Below are 21473 nucleotides of genomic sequence, written 5' to 3'. Positions count from 1 at the left end.
ATGGCTCAAACAAATATGTGTTTGTGCCTAGGTGTGTTTCAGTAGACCAGGAGTGGCTACGACAATTTTCATTTTCCTGACATCTGTTGGACTGCTTCCGGGAGGACGTCAGCAACCAGCAGTGACACTCCATCTGACCGACATCAGTGGAAACAACCACTCTCTTGGTGAGTCTGGCAATTATTTTTTAAAAGATGTATTTATTTATACAAGAACTGGAGTACAGGCCAGAGGTGGGGGGTGGGGGGTGAGAGGATTCACCAGAGACAGTGGGGAGCAGAACCAGAGGATTGACTGAAATACACTGCTGAGGGGAGCAGCGGGCGAGACAAGAGAGGTCTGCTGCACCATATGGGTAGCTCTGCGGCCGGCCAGGGATCGAACTCATGCTGCAGTGGCTGCGGATAGCTTCACAGTGCTGACGCTTAACCCCTTGCACCACCAGGGAGGCCCCTGACAATTCTTTTTTTAGTGCCACTAGAGGACAATTCAGTAGACCCAGGCGTCAGTTTGATGTATATATCTGATATTGCTTGGGACCTTGCCTACATCATACAGCTAGGGAGATGATAAAATGAATACTAGATATGGAAATATAAATGGCCTAAAATATTATTCATCTTACCATTTCTCTTCAGGAACCTATGAGCTGTCATGCCAGCATAACCCACTGGTTATCAATGTGACCCATCACCCAAACGAACTTCTTCACCATACCACCTCAGTGCTGCTGAATTTCTCATCCCCCTTGGTGGGCATCTCAGCGGTGGCTTTAAGGACATCCTCACATATAAGTCCTTCAACTCCCAATAGCTGCATCCCAGAACATGAGAGGCAAAATCATCAGGGACAGAGGTACATAGACACATTTATTTTTTTCTTTCTTTTTCTAGTGACTGGGATATACTGCTATCATTTCCATGCAAAGCCTTGTGTATGCAGAGGGAACTTTATCACTAACATAAAATGGGTCTAAAAATTACTAAAAACAAAAATGTCAAAAAATAAGAAGCAAGTAAAGAAAAATTTGTAGAAGGCACACGTGGGTTTTATATTTTGCATTTCTTCCTTACATAGTTTTTTATGTAAATATGTAACATCTTTACAAGGTCTTAGGATCTTTTTTACATATAACACCACTGCCTTCAAATCAACATTGTTAGGTTAACTGCCAAAAATTGTCTGCCAAAAACTCAGTGTTCCCTAAGCAAGGTGTATTTTTTTCACTTGTTCCCACCTGGAGAGTATATATAGCCAGTTTAACAGTTTCTTTTTTTTTTTAAAAGATTTATTTATTTATGCATGCGAGAACTGGGGTATAAGCCAGAGGGTGTGGAGGGTGAGAGGATTCACCAGAGAGAGTGGGGAGCAGAATATGCAGATATACTGAAATACATTGCTGAGGGGAGCAGTGGCGAGGCAGGAGAGGTCTGCTGTACTATGTGGGCTGCTCCCTGGCCGCTGGGGATCGAACTTATGTTGCAGTGGCTGGTGATAGTATAGCTCTGTCTTTAACCCCTGTGCCACCAGAGAGGCCCAAGTTCAACAATTTCTAATGCATGTCATATAGTCAGTTTGAGCTACATATGGAAATCGAAATGTACTAGCTTTAGGTGTCTTTCTATGGACATCTGAGATTGTCATTATCTACCAGATTTTTCCTGGACTCTCAGCTACAACTAGCAGGGACTATGCTTCATAGCATTGCTTTGCCCAAGGCTGGCCCTGATGGGGAAGGGAGCACACCAAACACAATAATCTGTTCTAGATGTGCTGGACTCTTTTTATGGATGGTCTAGTCAATTGAGTGGGGCTAAAGGTAGCAAGGTTCATTCCTTTAAGGAAGACATTTTCAGGCAGTTATGATCCTATTCATAAAAACTGGACAGTGTTCTATCATTAAGTGTTCCACACAGTGTTCTATCATTAAGAACAATGCCCAACATAGGTATCCTATAAACCTAACCTTGAATAGGGAATGGGAATAAACTTGACTATATAGTATGCTAGTTCGCTATTGCTGTGCAGCAAATTATACTAAGATTTATTGATATCACAATTTCTGGGGGTGAAGAATCAGGATGCAGCTCAGCTGGGTGCCTTTGGTTTAGAGTCTCATATTAGTTGCTGTCAAGCTCTTGGCCAAGGCTGCTGTTACCACAAGGTTCAAGTGGAACCAGAGAATTCATTTTCAACTTCATCTTGTGGCTACTGGCAGGTCTCAGAAGATGTGCATCCAAGCTCACGCATATAGGTGATGGCAGTGGGCAGCTCAGTTCCTTGCATTGTGGGCTTCTTCATATGCTGCCGGAGTGTCTTCAAGACAAGGCAGCTAATGATCCAAGAGAGAAAGTGTGCCCAAATGGCTATCCAAAAGGGAAGCCAGCCTTTTTATAACAATGTTGGAAGTGACAACCCATTATTTCTAGCATATTCTACTTATTAGAAGTGAATCAGTAAGTCCAGTCCACATTCAAGGACCATTTCCCGTATGCAGTAATGCTAATTGAGCACTATGTGCAAGGAAGAAATAGTGAGGGACAGTGGAGAACACTGTTACCTTAACTAGTTCATCTGCAACCTTTAAGTCTTCTTAGTGAGGAGACATCTTCAAATATTAACATAAAAATGTAGCCTATTATAATAACACCATTTACTAGAAATATTGCCTCTCTCTCATGTGTTTTCAAGTTTTCTCTATTGGCTCTACCTCTGGCCTCAAGCCATACAGAATTTCTTTTAGGTCCCTGAAACATGTGTTCTTGATGAGCTACATGTCTTTGCACATAATGTTCTACTTTCTTGAATGCCTTCCAGTCCTTCCTCACTTTAACTAGCACTTCACCATCAGGATCCACCTCCTTCTGTGAAGTTTTGGCAAACTCCTCCCAGTTTTCATGGGACATTATACACAACCCTCACTCTACAAAAGTCTCCAAGACATTAGGTGGTAACTATTTATTTGTTATTCTTTCCCACCAAACTCTGAGCTGCCTACAGTGGGAACTTTGTTCAGTATCTGTCAGTACTTAACAGGAGGTCTACATAGTAGGTGTCAGAAACTGTGCCCTGAAGGAGAGACAGACTTTATCTCTATATATTTGATGGAACAGATCTGAACAAACAAACTAGAAGTCACAACGTCTCTAGACCTCAAGGGACAGAATTTCCTTCACTGTCACAGCCGGGAAATTTTGACAAAGATATTGATTAATTGTGAGCACTGCTTCTCGTTCTCCACTTATTTTTATTTGACACTGTGGGAAAAACAAGATTTATATGCATGCATACAAACCAATAGAAATAGGATCTGATTCTCTAGTTTACACAGGGTGTATTTGGAATGCATAAGCATTTCCAGACCACATGTGACTGACAGGAGCCATGCAAATTGGCTTTTCCTTCTCAGCCAACACATCAGTATAATATAGTTAATTTTGATATACAGGGAACCAAATAGATCCGATATGTTTTTTTTCCTATGAACTGATTAAAATCTGAGGTCCTCAAAGAATAGATCTTTTCATATTGCTTTATCAATTACAGTTGTACATAGATAGACCATAATATGAAACCCTCAAATTCTGGGCATAGTGAGAGATTCCTGACTACCTCCTTCTTCCCCTTATGACCTGAATTCCATTCATACTTAAATGGGCAAGTGAGAGCAGACAGATACCTGGCAGTAGAAGATGTGTTGTTTATTTTATATTTGGCCATTCATGACCAATGCCTGTCCATCCTATGACACTGCCTCTAAAACAGCCTGGTTGGTCCACAGACTCTCAGCTGAAGGTTATGAAACCCAAGTCTGGTTCTCCAGTGATGTTTGCGAGCCTAACCTGGACCCTTTGACTTTATTTCTCTTTGTCTTATTTCCATTCTGTTATGGTGGTTATTCAGTTTATGAACCTTTGGGTTTAGTCTGCTGATGTTGAATCCTTTAACCTTGGGAATAAAGTTTACTTCTGTTTTTGGCCACCAGTGCCTAATAAATATCTTAAGTCATTCTTTTTCTCCAACTGTTTCCAGGTATAGTCACTTTAGGGAAAGGTCTTCATGAGCTGCCACAGTATCTCAATGGCTGCATGGCTTTGGGAATGGGGACCATCTTTTGATCGATGTAGTGAGATTTGGAGAGTGTCCAAGATCTAATCCAGGCAGTAATATGTTAATTTGCCCAAATGAGTGAATTGGCATGCAGAGAATCAGGACTCTTGTCATCTACTTTGGAAATTCACAAGGTGAAATGTAGAATAATTTACCAATGAGCAAGAATTGCTGATGAGCATGTGGTTTCTCTTATGACAGAATTTTGTTCTAGTCACATGAACACAATGAGAAAATAAATGTAATTTCTCTAATCCTACCTGAAGTTAAATCCATAGGCCTGCCCAGTACCAAATATTCTAAAGATAAAGAATATTATCTCCTTTTCTAGGGCATGAGCTGATTACAATGGTTGAAACTTCTGATTAATCATTTTTTCAACACATCCACATTTCCACTGTTTCAGTTTTCTATCTACCTGAACTACAAGAGGTTGAAAATGTAATTTAACCTTCCAAATAATCATGTTTCTCTTTTTTTTAAAGATTTATTTTATTTATGCATTAAAAAACTAGACCAGAAGTGCAGGGGGTGAGAGGATTCACCAGAGACAGAGTGGGGAACAAAACAGGCAGATCTACTGCAATGCACTGCTGAAGGGAGAGCAGTGGGTGAGACAGGAGAGGTCTGCTGCACTATGTGGGTCAGCTCTCTGACTAGGGATCAAAGCCATGCCACAGCAGCTGGGAATAGCTTGATAACACTGATACTTTGACTCCTGTCCCACCAGTGCCTTACATTTCAAACAATTCTGGATTTTAATGATAGTTAGGTATATAACTGTTTGGATTTTAATGATAGTTAGGTATATAACTGTTATATCTTGCCAAATCCTTTGCCCCTTTAAATGAATTGGGCTTTGCAGTCTACTTTGTCCAGAATTAAAATTTCTAGCCCTGCTTTCCTTTTGTTTGATAAGTTTGCCTTTCTTTTATCTTTGACTCTTCTTTAACTTCATCGACAGTGAACCCAGAGCACATTGCTCCACGATGCTGTTTGCAGAGACAGTAGGATTTCATTGTGTAAAACTACTCTAAGCTTCATTCTGAAAATTTATCTCATGGTCCTCAAATCTCTGGTAGTTTTAAAATTCTGTAGTATGTTTACCTTTGGGATGTTTATCTCCCAGGATTCAGTGTCTTTGCCAACAATTCCCTCCCTTCCCCAGTCACTCTTAGCTGACTCGCCAAGATCCTTACTCTTCCTGACCTGAAGTCTTGAAGTGAGGAAAGAAAGATAGGGTAGTATGAATAAGAAGGACAGTTGGGTAAAGAATAGATCTTTGACCCAACAGAATAAAGAAAGAATGACCTCTCTTTTTGTAGTATGTCTCCATACCTTATTTGCCTTTTTCTTTCTTTTTTTTGAAAAACAAACGAACGAATAAAAAATGCATGCTTTGATTATATTCCAGCTCGAATATAATTTAATCAGGAAGATATCTTCACAACTTTGGGCTCTCCTCCTTGGTTTTGAGTATTGATAAGAGTTTTATTACTTTCCTGTATTGTTGGTATGTAAGTGGAAGGCAGGGAGACAATACCTCATAGTATTCCTGTGAGATTATGTGGAAATACTGCATATGAAGTTTAACACATCCTAATGCCGAGTGGGAGCACCAGCCATGGCTTTCCCACACTGTTCCACATTTTTAATTTTTTATCACCCTCCTTTCAGAAAGTATGCGTTATCAATTAATTTGTTGGCTTTCAGCTCCAGAGCACTCTCATCACCCTGCTTTGTAATACTGCAAGAGCAGTGCATTGATATTTATCCTTTGCTGCTTGGCACACAGTTAAGTTTTGTCAGTAGAGGATTCTGGAGACATACTGCAGGAGGAAGAGGCTTCTTTTCCTGGTTTTGGTGCACTTGCTTCCCTTTTGCTTCTGTGACACGCTCAGCAGTGGTGTGTAGAACACCTATGTCAATACAGCAGGCACTTGGGCCCCCGAGGTATTCCTTTCCACCTGACTCTTTCCATAACCAGCCAAAGGCAGCAGCTTGTGAGTGGTGCACCCACTGCAGGCCATGGATTACTATCAGTAGCATCCCATTTCCCATGGAAAGGAGTTCAGCATTGTTCTGAAGCCTAAAGGCGCAATCAAATTGATCTCCAAGTCCTATCTTTGTGAACTCACCTCCTGGTACCATTACCAGGTTAATCAGCATCTATTCAGGACACATAATTAGAATAGAGACTGTCTAATATAAATAATGATTAACTAGTATCAGGGTTAAGGAGAACCCTAGTGAATAAAAGAATGGTGGATAAAGAAAGCGACCATTACTTATAGGGAGTGAAGGGGGAGTATCCATGGAGGGAACAAATGTGGAAGAGGTACTCCATCTAAGGCTGAGTCATATCATTGGAGGAGGTGGAGCTGTGGCACACTCCATAGCAGAGAAGTTTGCAGAGGCTCAGGCTGGCAACCTGGAAGTCACCCCCTGCAGTGTAAAGAAACTTCTCTTTGAAACTTGCAGGAACATACAGGGTGTGACTGAAACTCACTAAGGGCAAGTGCTACTCAAGTCTGTCAGACACCAGGGCTTCAGAAGCAAGAGAGGAAAACACAGAGGATTCAAGGGACACCCCTTCCTCCGGCGGTGTCTCTCCAGTGTGTCTACTGGAACACATGACATCAGGCTGGCTGACAAAAGAGCAGTATTCATAGAGTTTATTGCTAGTATCACAAAGTAGGGCAATGTAGGATGGGTTCTGGAGCTGAGAGACAATAAGTTGACAACTGGCAGTAATGGTCTTGTCAAATAACCAGGAATAAGCCCCTTGTCTTTCTGCTATTTATGTTTCAGATAAGATATTTTTTACATTCCTGGTTTTCATACTTAGACCACATTTCAATATAACTTCTAGACTGACCATATTGCAAATCCCTATTTTCATTTTTCAGTATTTGAACTCCCTTTAAGTCCAAGGCAAACATAAAGTATAAATACCCCATTAGTTCAGTGTAAACACACATTCTGATTCAGATGGAAAACAAGTAATAGATAGTCACAAATATAAAATTGTAGTGGGTTCTGAGGTTTACCTTAACTATGGCTTATAAAAGTTAAGTGTTTTAATATAGAATTAAATGGGGTATCGATCTTTTAAAATGAATATCCATGTGGAAACTGGGGTTCTTTCTTTCTTTTGTTCTCAGTGTCATTCTTTTACACTCACTGTATATAGTCATGCTTTCATTCTTTTTATCATTATGGATAATTGAGAGTTAATTCATAACTATTTAGGTCTAGTGTTTAATTGATATAAGTGTATATATGGCATATGTGTATGTGTGTGTGCCTGAATATAAAAAGGGACAGTCTATTCATCATTCAAAAATATTTATTAAGTGCTTACAACATGCCAGCAATCATCTGTCAGTTCAGGAAACATATTCAGAGAGTATAAATTCACCCTATTTGAGATTAGCAAAACTAAGACTAGTGAAGAATATTTTTAGTAAAGAAAGCATACTTAAAAAGTATCTTTTTGGTAAGGAAGGATACTATTAGATAAATGGAAAACAGTTGCAGATATACCCATTTCTACTAAAGTCCATGAAATCCTGCCCTTTCATGGACACCTTCAAACTAGATGTGAGTTGGGGTAATGAAAGTTTAATTGACTTTGGAATGATTAAAGAATACCTACATTTTAAATGTATGTATGTAAATAACATTTTTTTAAGGTAACCATGAAACCAAGAATTGCAGTTATGGGTTTCAAGTAATAGAGGTGAACTGATGATATTGATGGAGTAAGTGATAGAGTGTAACTATAAATATACTTTGGATGTTTGGGTAAAGTTCAGAAAATGAATGATCTAGACTACAGAAATTTTGCAAAAAGAATCCAGGAAGCTTGGGGGTCATTAGACTGAGAGAAGTTTTGACCTAGTTTCTATAGAGTGCTAGCCTACACAAAAAAGAACCTCACTCTTCAGTGGAGAGAAAATCTAAGGGAAAAAAAAATCACTCTCTTGGAGAATAGAAATTTAATAAATCAGAGAGAGAAAATATAATATTGAAAACTTGGGTCATGCTTTTCTAAAGTTTTCTATTGTTTTGTAATGATATTATTACCTACTTAACAGTTTAAACCAATGCACATTTATAATCTCAGAGTTTCCTAAGGTCAAGAATGTAGGCAAGACTTAGTAAATCATGAAAGTAATGTGGTGGTAAATCTGTAAGGTGGTGTCAATGAGAAATGGGCTCTCATTTGAAGACTTAAGTGGGGAAGGTTCATTTCCAAGTTCTCTCAGTCAGAAATAATTTTCAGTCTCAGGTAACATAATCAGAAATGACCTTATCATCTTTGTCATGTTTAGTTGGTTAGAAGCAAATCACTGATTCCACCCATGCTCAGATTAAGAGAGTAACACATGGGGGTGGAATCTAGAAGGTCGGAGTCATAGCCACCATAATACTTTAGCCTGAGTTAGTTGAAGTTGTGCATAGACCTTAGAGTCACAACTCTCTAACTGCATTTGTCTCATAACCTGATGCAGCTACACACATAGTTATTTAGGCTCAACTTGCTAGGCAGTCTGGGCTAGAGGAACCATGTGAGGAATTTATGTGTGAGATGAATGATTCCTGGAGCAAGATCTTCTAGAAATTCCACATTTCTTTCTTTTTTTTTTTAAAGATTTATTTATTTGTGCATACAAGAGCTGTGGTATAGGCCAGAGATGTAGGGGGTAAGAGGATTCACCAGAGACAGAATGGGGAGCAGAACAGGCAGACTAACTGAAATACACTGCTGAGGAGAGCAGCGGGCGAGACACTAGAGGTCTGCTGCGCCATGTGGGTCAGCTCCCTGGCCGGCCAGTGATCGAACTCATGCCATGCTGCAGTGGCTGTGGATAGCTTCATGGTGCTGCAACTTAACCCCTTGCACCACCAGGGAGTCCTCCCCATTTCTTGGTAGGTGGATTATCTATGCTTACATTTCTCAATGAATGTCCTCTCAACTGTCCATTATCTAGATATACTACATTCATTTTATAAATGATTCCTGTCCAAATTTTATTTCTGTTTATTTTTCCATAGTCTTTAGCCTACTTAATAGTCACTTTCTTCATGACTCAAGTGGAATTATTAAAATATTCATTAAAGCAATATATATTTCTTTCCTGGAAAAATCATGAAATTATATAGAATCTTAAAAATTAAAAAATTGTAGGTGTTGTTTAAATGATCAGAGTTCTGACTCTTCATAGTGATGGGTAACTGAGAATGCCTCAATGTACATAGAGATCTGAAGACATGCACACTCCTTTTATCACCTTTGTTGTTTCTTTATAGCCTCTGTTCTTCAGACTCAGTTTTCATTTCCATTGACTATAAAAATTTAAAAATCCATTGAGAAATATCAACAATTAGCTATCACCAAGCAACTCACAGCTTTCTGTTTGTAATTTCTGAACTTTGGGAAGATGAAGAATATTGCTAGCTCAGACTGACTTCTCCCTAGCTACCTTCAGATCCCTCTTTCAATGTAAGTTCTATGGTGCAAAGATATCTTTAGCTTTAGAAAGTTATTCTTGAAAAGATGGATCTGCTATTGAGATGGTAGGATCTTCATCACTAAGTCAAGAGGTTTTCTAGATCAGCCTCTATTCCCATGGAGGATTCACTATAGACAGGAGATTTGGGTTTGGAAATGGAGGGATGTGGTGGAAAACAAAGCAATTCTCCCATAAAACTCAACTTCTGTGAATTTAACAATCCACACAGAATTTTTTCAAGAAAGTGGCTTCCATTTGGGGCTATTTGGATTCAGGTGTGAAAATATATCTTCTGGATTACAAGGTAGAGCTGGGCCATTTTGTAAGCCCCATTCCAGGGTAATGCAGTCAGAGTGCAGCTCAGTGCCTTGGCATTCCAGCCCTGCTGTGTGTGAGTCTGGGAATAGGATCGTTCCATCTCTATCATCTATCATTTTGCTTCATGCTTCATTATGCCCTGGAACAGTTATTATTGCTGCTTTACACATTTCTATTGTGCTTCAATTATTTGGAGCTCAGATTTAAAATGTCAGTGTTACCCTTCCTCCTCTGCCTGGAATGGATGCCTGTACCCTGCCATGCCTCTCCATCCCCTGCTCAGACCTATGGAGAACATTCACATCACCTCCCTTTTGATAGAATCACAAAGTGAAAAATCTCTCTTTCTTCTGTTCAGGTCTACAGGTTAAAGATTTTGTTTATTCTTAGGCTCCTCATCTTTTATTTTTACCAGGTGGTTGTCTTTTAATGTTCGAGGATAATGGGCAGTGTTCTTTCTTGATGCTGGGAAAGGCACTATAGAAATGAAATATGTATCTCATTTCTGCTCATTTGATTATCTTCTCCCCCAAAGCAGTTTAGCAAATTAATGTTGAATCTGTTTTTGTTTCTTAAGCAATGGAAGAATTATAGCTGCTCAATTGTTCCCTAAGTTTCTTGCCCAACTTCCTTTTCCCAGAATAATTTGTCCATAAAATGAGAGGAAAGGAGGAGAATCTACCAGAGAGGATTCTGTTTCTACTGTCCAGAGATGGTTAACCTAGTGAAGGGCAGGTCTGCTGTGGGAGCACTGAACTGCCTGAATCTTTTTGACTGTTTGCTCTCATGAGATTACAGAGGAAAAATGAAAAGGTCATGGACATGGTCTCATTTAGGGTTCTTACTGGGGTATATTATTAGAACCTATTGGGTGGCTGCTTTTGGTTGACAGTTACAAACAGCATAAGAAGACTTAGGGTTCAAGTCTACCTCCAAGAAATTGGTTGATTTCAAAACACCAACTTTGAAACAACAACCTCCATACCTCCCCAACCCCGTAGATAACTTATCACAGTGTCTGAAATTCTACCACTAGAAATTATTTTCTTCAAGTCTGGATAATGTTCAGATGCCTCTTTAAAATAGTAAATAACTAATAATAGTTGAAATGCTTGAAGTCATCATCAACTGTTCATGCCATAAATATTCTCTTATAGACCATGACAATTCAAAAATAGACTAGGGCCCCGCTGAAATGCAGCCCCTGTGTATGCATCCAAATGTTAGGGGGACATGAGAGCAGAAAAAGTAGTACTGGAAAGAGAGATGAGTTTTAAACATTACCTGCTTCCCAATTTGCTCAGGCAGGCTCTGCCCTTATGGCCTGTATTCATGGCAGATGGTGGAGAGAGCAAAGAAAATAAAAATAAACCAATATTTCCAGGGTTCTATCATTTCACCAGCCTGCCAAGTAGACAGACACTATTGACAGATATGACTGTGAACTCTGGTTGGAATGACTGGCTGGGTATGTCTGGATCTGTGTAGCCATAAGCATGAAGTCAGAGGAAGTGTGATGATTGCAGTGGCAGCAGGCCCGACGTCTAGCCCCTGCCTCGCACTTTTGGTTGCATCATGTAGTTTCACCACATGACTTTTGGGCAGTTTCTTCTCTTTTTGGGCCTTCACTTCTCCACAAGCAAATGACCCATTGATGTTGCAAGTCTTGGGAGTGCTAAGAAGAGCAAAAAAAAAAAAACAGAAGAAAATAATACTTTATATTTGATGTCAACCAAGGACTGACAAATTCTGGGATTAAGAGATATTAAAAACAATGTGCAACTTCTATTGAGGAGTCCAGAAAATTTATAGGAAGAGGAAGCAATGGGAGAGAGGGAAAGTCTCAAAGGGGCCCAATTCTATACAGTATGCTTCTGTGTGTGAGTTTGGAATTCATTTAATGTGCTGGAATGTAAATCCTCAAGACCTCAATTTACCCATACCTCAAGCATAAACACAGAGAATCCATGTTACCCCTTCTTCCAGCTCTGTAGGTGCTATTCTAGGAGTGACAATGATGGATGCTCTGCCCATTGAACTTCATTCACAGGACCATGTTGTTCCCTCACTTAACTCCACATGTTTCACAATTTCAAGGGCTTGGCCTATAAATATGCCCAGGGAAGTGTCATCCCCACATTAATAGTATGATTGGTGATCAGGAATAAATAGTAGGTCACAGGGGAGTCAGCAGTGTGCTCATTAGGAGGGCCCCAGTGATTACTCTTCATTAGAACTTGCCCCACATGTAGACAGCACTACTTTTACAAACTGGGTGGCAGAGAAAGGGCGTATTTATTCCCTACCAGGAAAACACATCCCCTGTGGGTTAGCCAGCAACTACTTTGACCCTTCCTCCAGTGTTCCACCTATTTTATAATCTATATTAATATCATGGGTTCTGAAACTAAGTGAAACAGAGCTTTTGAGACAGAAAGTGCTTTTGGCTGAGTGATATAAATCTGTTTCTTTTTAGAAGGACAGGGGGCATTTGGACAGGACTTCTAGTGTTACAGCCAGCCAGGCATGGCAAAAATTGTGGCCAGAATTAGAAATGAACAAAGCAAATTACTCAGTACAAGGACCACTGGAGTCCAACTTACAAATAGGTCACATTCTAGAAAGAGATGGACATCTCCAGAAAGAGATGTTTTGAGGGGCCAACCTCAATGCAGAAACTTCAACAGAGGAAACCTCAGTTTCCCAGAAGACAGGTATGGAAGAAGTCTGCTTAGTAAAATAATTCAATTCTGTGTCATGTGAAAGAAGAATCACAATTGCTGTTGAGATTCCTCTGTTTCTTTCATTTGAAACTCTTCAGATGAGAACTTGAATTAATTTCCCCTCAAAGTACCAAGATTGTTAGTTCAATAAGAATTGTTCAATAAGAATCTTCTTAATTCAATAAGAATCAATAAAACAGAGTGGGGGAATGGAGAGAAATCTGATCCTTTTTTTACTATTTAACCATAAAAGAGATGTTTCTACAGAAGCCACTGGGATTGCTACTTGGTCAATGGTAGCACTTCTTGGATAAATGAATTGAAATATTTTGTTTAACTGAACAACTGAAAAGTTGGGACATTAAACAAAAATTACATTGGGAAAGACAGATTGTGAGAAATTCTTTTGGGTTCTCCACCACATTCTGCCCATTCATAGATTCTCTGTACTGCCATCCCTAATACCACTATCACCTTACTTATGAAATTAAATACCATGTGAGAACTGGAAGGGATCTTTAAGAAAACCTTGTCCAACCCCATAATTTTATAAATTTGCTGACAGTGGGCCAGAGTGGTTAGGAGACTTACCCAGAGTCATAGAAGCAAGCAAGCCAAGACCTGAGCCCAAGTCACCTGGGCCTTGAACAACTACTTTGTCTGCCATATCATGCTGTTTCTCAAAAAGTATGGTATAGATGTTAGACAGTTGCTCCAAAAATAGCCTAGCTTCCATATATCAGGTTGTGGTCAGTCTATTTTGGTTGCCTAAGGGAAAGTAAGATGTTGACTATAGAAAAGGTTATGAGTCGATGTCATCCTAATGTTAAGTTTGAGCCAAAAATTAACTAAATGCTTCTTTGTTATTATATTGTAGTATTAAAGTGGTAGGACATTCTGTAATAAACCAGTTCTTTTGGGCTCAGTTTCTTCATCTCTAAAATGAGTAATTTGGATTGAATTATCTTCAAGATCTTTTCAGTTTTAACAAGCTATGGTTTCTCCAAAATTGTTGTTAGAGGTACCACCCCTTAACAATTATATTCAAGAAATGGGTACTTTGAACCAGTAATCTTCCATCACCCTTTACATGAGAAGTTCACTTTAGGTTCTGATTAGCTCTGGCATATTGTCACAGCCCCTTGAAGTTACTTAGGGTTGCTCAGACCCTCAGGGAACTTTGATCAAAGCTTCAGAAAACTGTGGATGGGTAGAACAGCCAGAACTTCACTCATTTGTCAGGAACTACCCAGTTTCCTAATATGAACCTTTGTTAGATGCTCAGTCAATGTCCTGAAATGACCTTGAGAAATGAAAAACTAAAAGGAGGTAAGCAGTGCCTGGAATGGCATGCCTGAAGGGCAGCTCATCACAGGTTTGTTAGGAAGTCTGTCTGTCCCCTCTGCAGAGAGCAATGTCTCCTTTCTGGTGTCAGCCTTACCCTGTTCCTCACCCATCCCTGAAAGTTGGAGGAAAACTGTGGCTAAGCCTATCTTTATATAAAGATTTTGACTCTTTTCAGTATAGGTTCTCCATATTTGTTAGAACTTAAGAGAGCCGTGCATGATGAATTTTCTTCGGTATCAGTGGTAGGGAGGAAATGATGATGTTGTCTAGAGTTGAATGTGCTACATTTCCCTGTGTTCTGACTGTACAGCACTGGAAAGAACTTTCTAGGACATCTCTTTTGCCTTTCTAAATCCTAGTGATTCATTGAGGTCAAATCAAACCCTATGATAAAACTTTCTCTGAAACAGCCATGAATGTGTAATCAGTAACACATGATTTAATTATTTTCTCTCCTCAACTACATTGAAACTTTTCAGAACAGGGGAAATGTTTTATGCTTTTGATCTATGTGATGATTTCTATGTGATAATTTGTACCAAAAAATATTCAAGCGTAATGATCAAGCTGTGGGACCTTCTTTTCCTAGAACCGGTCTTGCTATTTTATAATCTTGGCCTATGGAGCTTATTAACATTTCAGGTTACACATATGTAGTTCTTTATGGTCCTGGGTTTCACTACTGGTGAGCATTAAAAACTTTGAAATTTAAAAATCACAGATGCTACAGTCTCGCCACAGCCCTAAAAAATCATCTCCAGGAGACAAAGCTTGGGTGTCCACATTTTATAAAAATTCTCTGAGTCTGATGTGCAACTGTGGTTTAGAAAGTCACCCCCTGGCATAGGAGGGCCCATCTTTTATGGAAATGTGTCAACAGAGGTTTTCCAAATACAGATATCACCTACTGGCACAACCAACAAAGGAGAAACACGATGGCCGGGACAAACAGTGCTAAGATTGTGCCCAGATGCCCAAGAGCAGAGTGTAAGAAGAAGATAACCCCAGGTTACAGTTCATGTTGGACAGGGATCCACAATTGAAAACTAATTTTTTTTAAAACTTCAAGCAAAATATCTCTGGAGAGTTGGACCAGAAGAAAGAGTAGAAGCTTCTTGGAGAAGTAGAGAGAAGAGAAAAGCTAGAATTATGGGGAGGTGGCCATTTATGTAATGTGATTTTTAAGACCCTACTGATTTAAAATTCTATTATGCAAACTTCATTTCTTTGGACCCAAACTTCTTTGCCTCTTAAAAAGGAAATATCCATGAATCATGTCCAACTGGATCATTATATCCTTACCTGAGAGCACATTTTGATGGGGCATGAAGAAAAAATCTGGAAAAAAATCAGTGGAAGGGTGAGGAGTGATTGAGGGGACTAAGCAGAGCACCTTGCGGACAGTGGCAACTGGACAGAAATTGCCAATCTGATTTGCTATCATTTAAGAGACAATTTCTCAAAACTAAAATGGGCTATTAATTTTTATATAGTGTCCCTCCATATGCACAAACACACACACACACACACACACACTTATCATGCTGAGGAGCTACTGCTAGGTCTTAAACTGAGAAGAAAGCAACAGGAAAGCAACCTCATCCTCAAGGAGATGGCCTCATGGTCCAGACTGGCCTCCAGAGCAAGGGTTCTGACTTCCAGCCCGAGGATTTTCCTCTGACTCTCTGTGTGGCCTCCAGCCAGTCTTCAACAGCTTCAGTTTCCTTGTATTTCAAACCAAAATAAATACCTAACTTCCTACCTCTCTGGGGCATTGCTGCCGCTTTCATTAACATTTGTCCAAAGACCATAAGAAGAAAACTTGGAGAAGTTTTAAGACTAATTGGGTGGAAAGGAGAATGCATTGGGCGGTGGGAACACAGAGAACACAACTTCACTCAGAAACCAGTGTTTGTAGTGGAAGAGATACTTGAAAGGGGTTTTAGGGTTGGAGTGCAAGGGAGAAAAGTCTACAATTGGTACCAGACACGATCAGAAGCTAACAACCCGGCAAACACTAGCCTCATAAAACAAATTCCTTAAAAAGGAAACAAATGGAAATATAGTGAAAAGAATTTGCAACAGGGCCTCCCTGGTGGCGCAAGGGGTTAAGACACAACCTATGAAGCTATCCACAGCTTCTGCAGCATGAGTTCAATCCCTGGCCAGGAAGAAACCCACATGGTATGGCAGACCTCTCCTGACTCTCCTGCTGCTCCCCTCAACAGTGTATTTCAGTTGATCTGCCTGTTCTGTTCCCCACTCTGTCTCTGGTGAGTCCTCTCACCCGTCAAGCCTCTGGCCTGTACCCCAGCTCTTGTATGCATAAATAAATAAATCTTAAAAAAAAAGAATTTGCAGCAGCTCCTCTAAAACCATTTCTCACTTCATAAACAGGTCTGATTTTGGTGCCTCTTTTTCTTTTCTTTTTCTTTTTCTTTTTTTCTGGTCTTGGTCTTATTTCATGTCACTTATCCCCTCTTATCTGCTCCACTGTTTCACCCTTCCATCTTGTTGCCAATTCTGGACCAACTTCTCACACTGATAGTCATTACACTGGTAGTTAAAAAAAAAACAATTTGATGGAAGGGGGCACATGTTCAGGGTTCATTTTGAGTTTTGTGTCACATGTATTTGTCTTCAGTGATGATGTGGATTCATTGGATGGAGTCACTGAAAAATGGCAGTACTATTTCACATTAATTTCTAAGCAGTAAGCTTACATGAACCAGAACTATTAACAACTTTCTGATTTCCAGTATGCTCTGCTTAACCTGCTGGAGAAATGCTATATTTTGTGGGCAACAAGGGTGTGAAGCATTGATGGAACTTGGGGTTTGTATTTTGGCATCACTAATGAGTTATTCTGATTTCATCCCATGAAAGATGGTCAGATCCCTTATCCAGATAGGTTGAATGAAGACTCAGAGACAAAGATTTAATTCCTATTTTATTAGTGTTAACACCCAATTATCAGTGTTGGACTTGGAGAATTCATGCCCCTGCCCTCATCAGGTTCCATGGAGTGTTTGTAGGATACCATACCTTCACTGGTGAAAATCAAAACTTGAAGAATTTTAAAAGTTACCTTTGTACAATTCAGCTCCAGTCCCTCCATCATTTACCCAATAAGCATAGATAGAAAAAATGAGAATGTCACTGATATATGACTTCAATCCCCTGGGTATATGATCAGTGACACAGGCATTAGCACATTCATCAAGTCCGTCCTCTTTGGACTGGTGTTTTTCAACCACATCAATTATTTCAAGAAAGTATATGCATATTCAATAAAATTTTATTTTCCATTTATTTATATTGTTGCCCAGCTCTTTGTTGAAGTCAATGCCCACTAACACAATTCAAGGTCAAATAAAGTAAATTGATGGAGAAAAGTAGTTCTTTTCGTTAATATTCAGCACGACTGGCAACAACATCACAAGCAAGAAAATATAATCAAATGACTTGTTACTATCCCCCACTAAGCTATGAGTTGTTTATGGGCATGATACTTACTTTTCCCTTAGTACTGAGACCAATGTCTTGCCTACAGTAAATGCTCAGTGAATGTTTATTAATGAATGAATGAATGAATGAACAGGGCAAGATGATTCAATCATTTTTGATAACGCTATCCTTGTATTTCAGATACCCATCTGTCACCACAAAATTGAACATTTTGGTAGCCATTCACTTTTCTGTCTATATAGTATAGGCAAATTTAATTCAGCAAACATTTATTGCATCCACTATAGCAGGGTGTATGGTAAATATAAAAGTGGGAAGTATTATCTCAAGTTGTTCATAATCTAGTTCATAATCATAATTCAACATTTTTGGGAACATTCATATACTAATTGTCACATGGATAAAAATTAGTAAGTCAGCTAAAGGACAAACAAATACAAGCCTAATCCTAATAAAAGATAAACGTGATGTTCAAGGAGCATTATTTTTTAATTTCCCTAGAAAGCTCAAAAGAGGAAGTTATCTGAAGGGGCTTCTTAGAGAAAGAATCTCAACAAACCAGAGATTCAACAACTCAAGTGAAGGTACAGAAATGAGATAATGGAAAACACACTGCTGAGGGTAGAACTTGAGTTACATGCAGTGAAGCAGTGATGTTGGCACCTTGTCCCCCACTTGAAGAGGAAGAAGTTGAAACACTGGGAAATGGATAACCAAATCATACAAGTAGCAAAGATAGAACCAGTGTTTAAATTCAGACAACCTGGGACCTGTGCCTTCCCTTTAAATCTCTATAGCTCTGCCTTAGTTAAATGGTGATGCTCTTTTAGCTCTGTGGCATCCTTGCTACAGTTCTATTCCAGTTAAGTCTCCAGCACCCTCGGGAGTTTCTCTCTCTTCTGCTCCTAGTTGATTGGCTCTGAGATGCACGCAGCATACCTCCTTTGCTGAGAGGATGTCCCTGGAGGCACCTAGCACAGTGTCCTGCAGGTAGTAGGGATTTAAGTTTCCTCTTCCTGACACAGACTCAACTTCTGATTAGCAGTACTGTTGTGCAGTGGCGTGTAGGGCTGTGGCTGTACTGCTTTAACAACATGAGCTGCGTGGGTCCGCTTATGTTGGAATCTTGTTCAGTAAATACAGTTGGCCCCGCACATCCGTGGTCATCCTTTGACAGAGTCAATCAATCTCAGATGTCTGTTGGTTGAAGCCACAAATTCAGAACCTATGAATGTGGAGGACTGATTAAATACTTGAGTATCCTTGGATTTGGGTACCCACTGGGGTTCTATAACCAATCCCCCGCAAATATCAAGGGGTATCTGTAGTCAAGTTTTGGGGGAGTTAAAAGTCATGTGCAAATGTTCAACCATGTAGGAGTTGGTGCCTCTAAACTCCCTATTGTTCAAAGGTCAAATGTATTTTCATACCAATCAGTAAATAAATGGTGCCTTTTCTGCCATATCAGATACTTAGACCCTCACACAGACCACTCTGATAATGCTTATGATCAAACAATTAAAATATTAATGCCTGACACAACCAGGGTCCCTCAGAATTCACTCCTTACTTTTGTTCTAATTGTTTGGGACCTGGCAGTATTGGGTGTTTACTTTTGCAGGCATCCTGTGATCGATTCATTTCTGATGCCATCTAGAGCTCTTGACACATACTATCCACCTTGTTCCATCACCATTTTTTCCTCCTAGAAAAGCCATAGAAGGTGGCTGGTCATAATTTATTAGCTGTTATTGATCATGTTATTTTATGCCATATGGTTTCATAGAAAGAGATGATGAGTTTGATGTTTGTTTAGCAGGAAAAAAATATCTTCATTTGTTTTGAGGCACTTCCCAGAGAGAGGCCAGAGTTCTGGCTGCTGCTATTTGTTCTGAGTCAGTCTAAGATGTTTCTGTTTCTGTCACCCCCAGCTGTGCCCATCAGTCCTGTGGGGAGCAAAACAGCTGTGCCCCACTGCTGCTTGACCATGCGGATGTGGTGAACTGTACCTCAGATGGCCCAGGGCACATGAAGTGTGCAATCACGTGTCAAAGAGGGTTTGCCCTTCAGGCCAGCAAAGGGTGGTTCCTCAGACCCATTCAGGTGAGTTGAAGATCCTGAGTCATCAAAACCAAACTTCTGGGAAAGGCAGGTTCTCATTCTCCTTTCCATGGGTGGATGGGGGAAGGACATATGTTTTTAAATCATTGAAATGAAAAATGAAGACGAAGAAGCAGGGAAAATCTCTACTGTATAGAAATGTAAGGTATGTAAGTGTATGTGCAATTCTGATTAAACTAGGGTGTCAGTGGTTCTCCAGGTGGAATAAGCAGCTGCTTATTCCATTCTTCTCCCTTGTTTTTGACTTCATTTCAGAAATCATGGCCCATATTTTGTCTTCAAGGTGAGAATATCACCGTTGAGATTTGCCCACAAGTTGCAGACAAGATAGGTTGCAACCCACTCATCCATAGTTCATTGTCCAACTTCCTAATTCTCCTTATTGGAGTCGAGAGAGAAAACATCTGATTTTCTTCCCCAAAGCTTGAAAGATGTTACTGAGGCGGATATTATGATTCTAGCTTTAGCTTTGGCTGATTTTTTAAAATTTCTACAAGCTACCACAGCATAATTTCCAGAATTTCAAGGTGATTTGGAGGGTAAAAATATTGCTCAGAAATAGATGACTGGATCAGGAAGATGTGGCATATATACACAATGGAATATTATTCAGCAATCAAAAAAGATAAACTCATGCCGTTCACAGCAACATGGATGCAGCTAGAAGGAATTATGCTCAGTGAAATAAGCCAGGAGGAAAAAGAAAAGTATTGGATGGTTTCACTTATAGCAGGAATATAGGGGAACCAAGTAAGACATCAGTGTAAAAAAATAATAACAGTACAAAACACAACAAAGCAAAAACAGATGATTATAAACCAGAGACATCCTGCAGGGGAGGAGGAGGGAGAGGGATCAGAGGGAGGGAGGGAAGAGCACAGGGGACTGAGGTGATGGTGCACGGGTGCATTGGGAAGGAAACTCTGTGGGGACTATACCTGAGGGGGTGGAGAGAAGCAAATATTGTTTAAAAATGAACAATGATGTAAAAAATTTTAAAAATAATTATTAAAAAAAGAAAAAAGAAAGAAAAAAAATAAAATTGTGGCTCAGGAGATAGACCCAGAATGAAAATTTGGCTCCACTATTTATTAGGTGTGTGATTTTAGGTAAAAGGCAAACAAAAGAGTATCTTTTAAGAAAAAGGGACTCTCAGTTTGTTTAAGAAAATGAGACTCTCAAGTTTGTTTCCACATTTGGAAACTGATTAGAGCAAAAGAACATCGCTGAGTTATTATGATGACAGATTAAAAAACTTTTAATATCCTCTGAATATGATAGGCACCCCACAATCTCTGTTAAGCTGCCATTACTATGAACATGATAGTGTATTATGAACAAAATGCTCATCTAAAAATTTTGTTTTCCGTATTTCCTTTAGAGCGCTTTCAATGCTCTACAGAGGGATTTTTTTTAGTATTTTATTTTGTATAATTCTTACATCATTTTTCATTTTTGCACAATGTATGCATTTTCATTTTGGTTATATTCCCCATACAATTGCACCGCCCCCTTATTTTGATCCTAGTCCTTCCTCTCCCCGCATCCCACTCCCTACTCCACGACAGTGCGTCTCTGGCCCATAGTTGCTTGTTGATTTTGATTTTTACTTTGTATCAATTAATCTTTTTCCTGGTCCCTTATTTAGGTTTTCTAAATCCCTGCTATGAGTGAGACCATTGGGTATTTTTCTTTTTCTTTCTGACTTATTTCGCTGAGCATGATCCCTTCTAGCTCCATCCATGTTGCTGCAAACTGCATGTGTTTATCTTTTTTGATTGCTGAGTAATATTCCATTGTGTATATGCACCACATTTTCTTGATTCAGTCATCTATTTTTGGGCATTTGGGTTGTTTCCATAGCTTA

The 21473-nt window shown here is 39.5% G+C and overlaps 1 protein-coding gene across 2 annotated transcripts in view; it reads left to right on the top strand.

Annotated features, from left to right (window-relative positions):
* Positions 1–21473, top strand: part of PAPPA2 (pappalysin 2) — a gene marked incomplete at its 3' end in the record, with an annotated part of 286538 nt that overhangs the window by 184733 nt on the left and 80332 nt on the right. For both annotated transcript variants that reach the window (XM_084251295.1, XM_084251294.1), the window contains exons 12-14: positions 32–167; positions 639–855; positions 19417–19588. In XM_084251295.1, coding sequence (XP_084107421.1) covers positions 32–167; positions 639–855; positions 19417–19588 — 525 coding nt within the window. The remainder of the gene's footprint in view (positions 1–31; positions 168–638; positions 856–19416; positions 19589–21473) is intronic.

This window comes from Talpa europaea, assembly GCF_964194135.1.
Source record: "Talpa europaea genome assembly, chromosome: 12".
Classification (NCBI taxonomy): Eukaryota; Metazoa; Chordata; class Mammalia; order Eulipotyphla; family Talpidae; genus Talpa; species Talpa europaea.
Note: the sequence above shows the minus strand (reverse complement) of the source record. Positions and strands in the feature narration are given on the sequence as shown.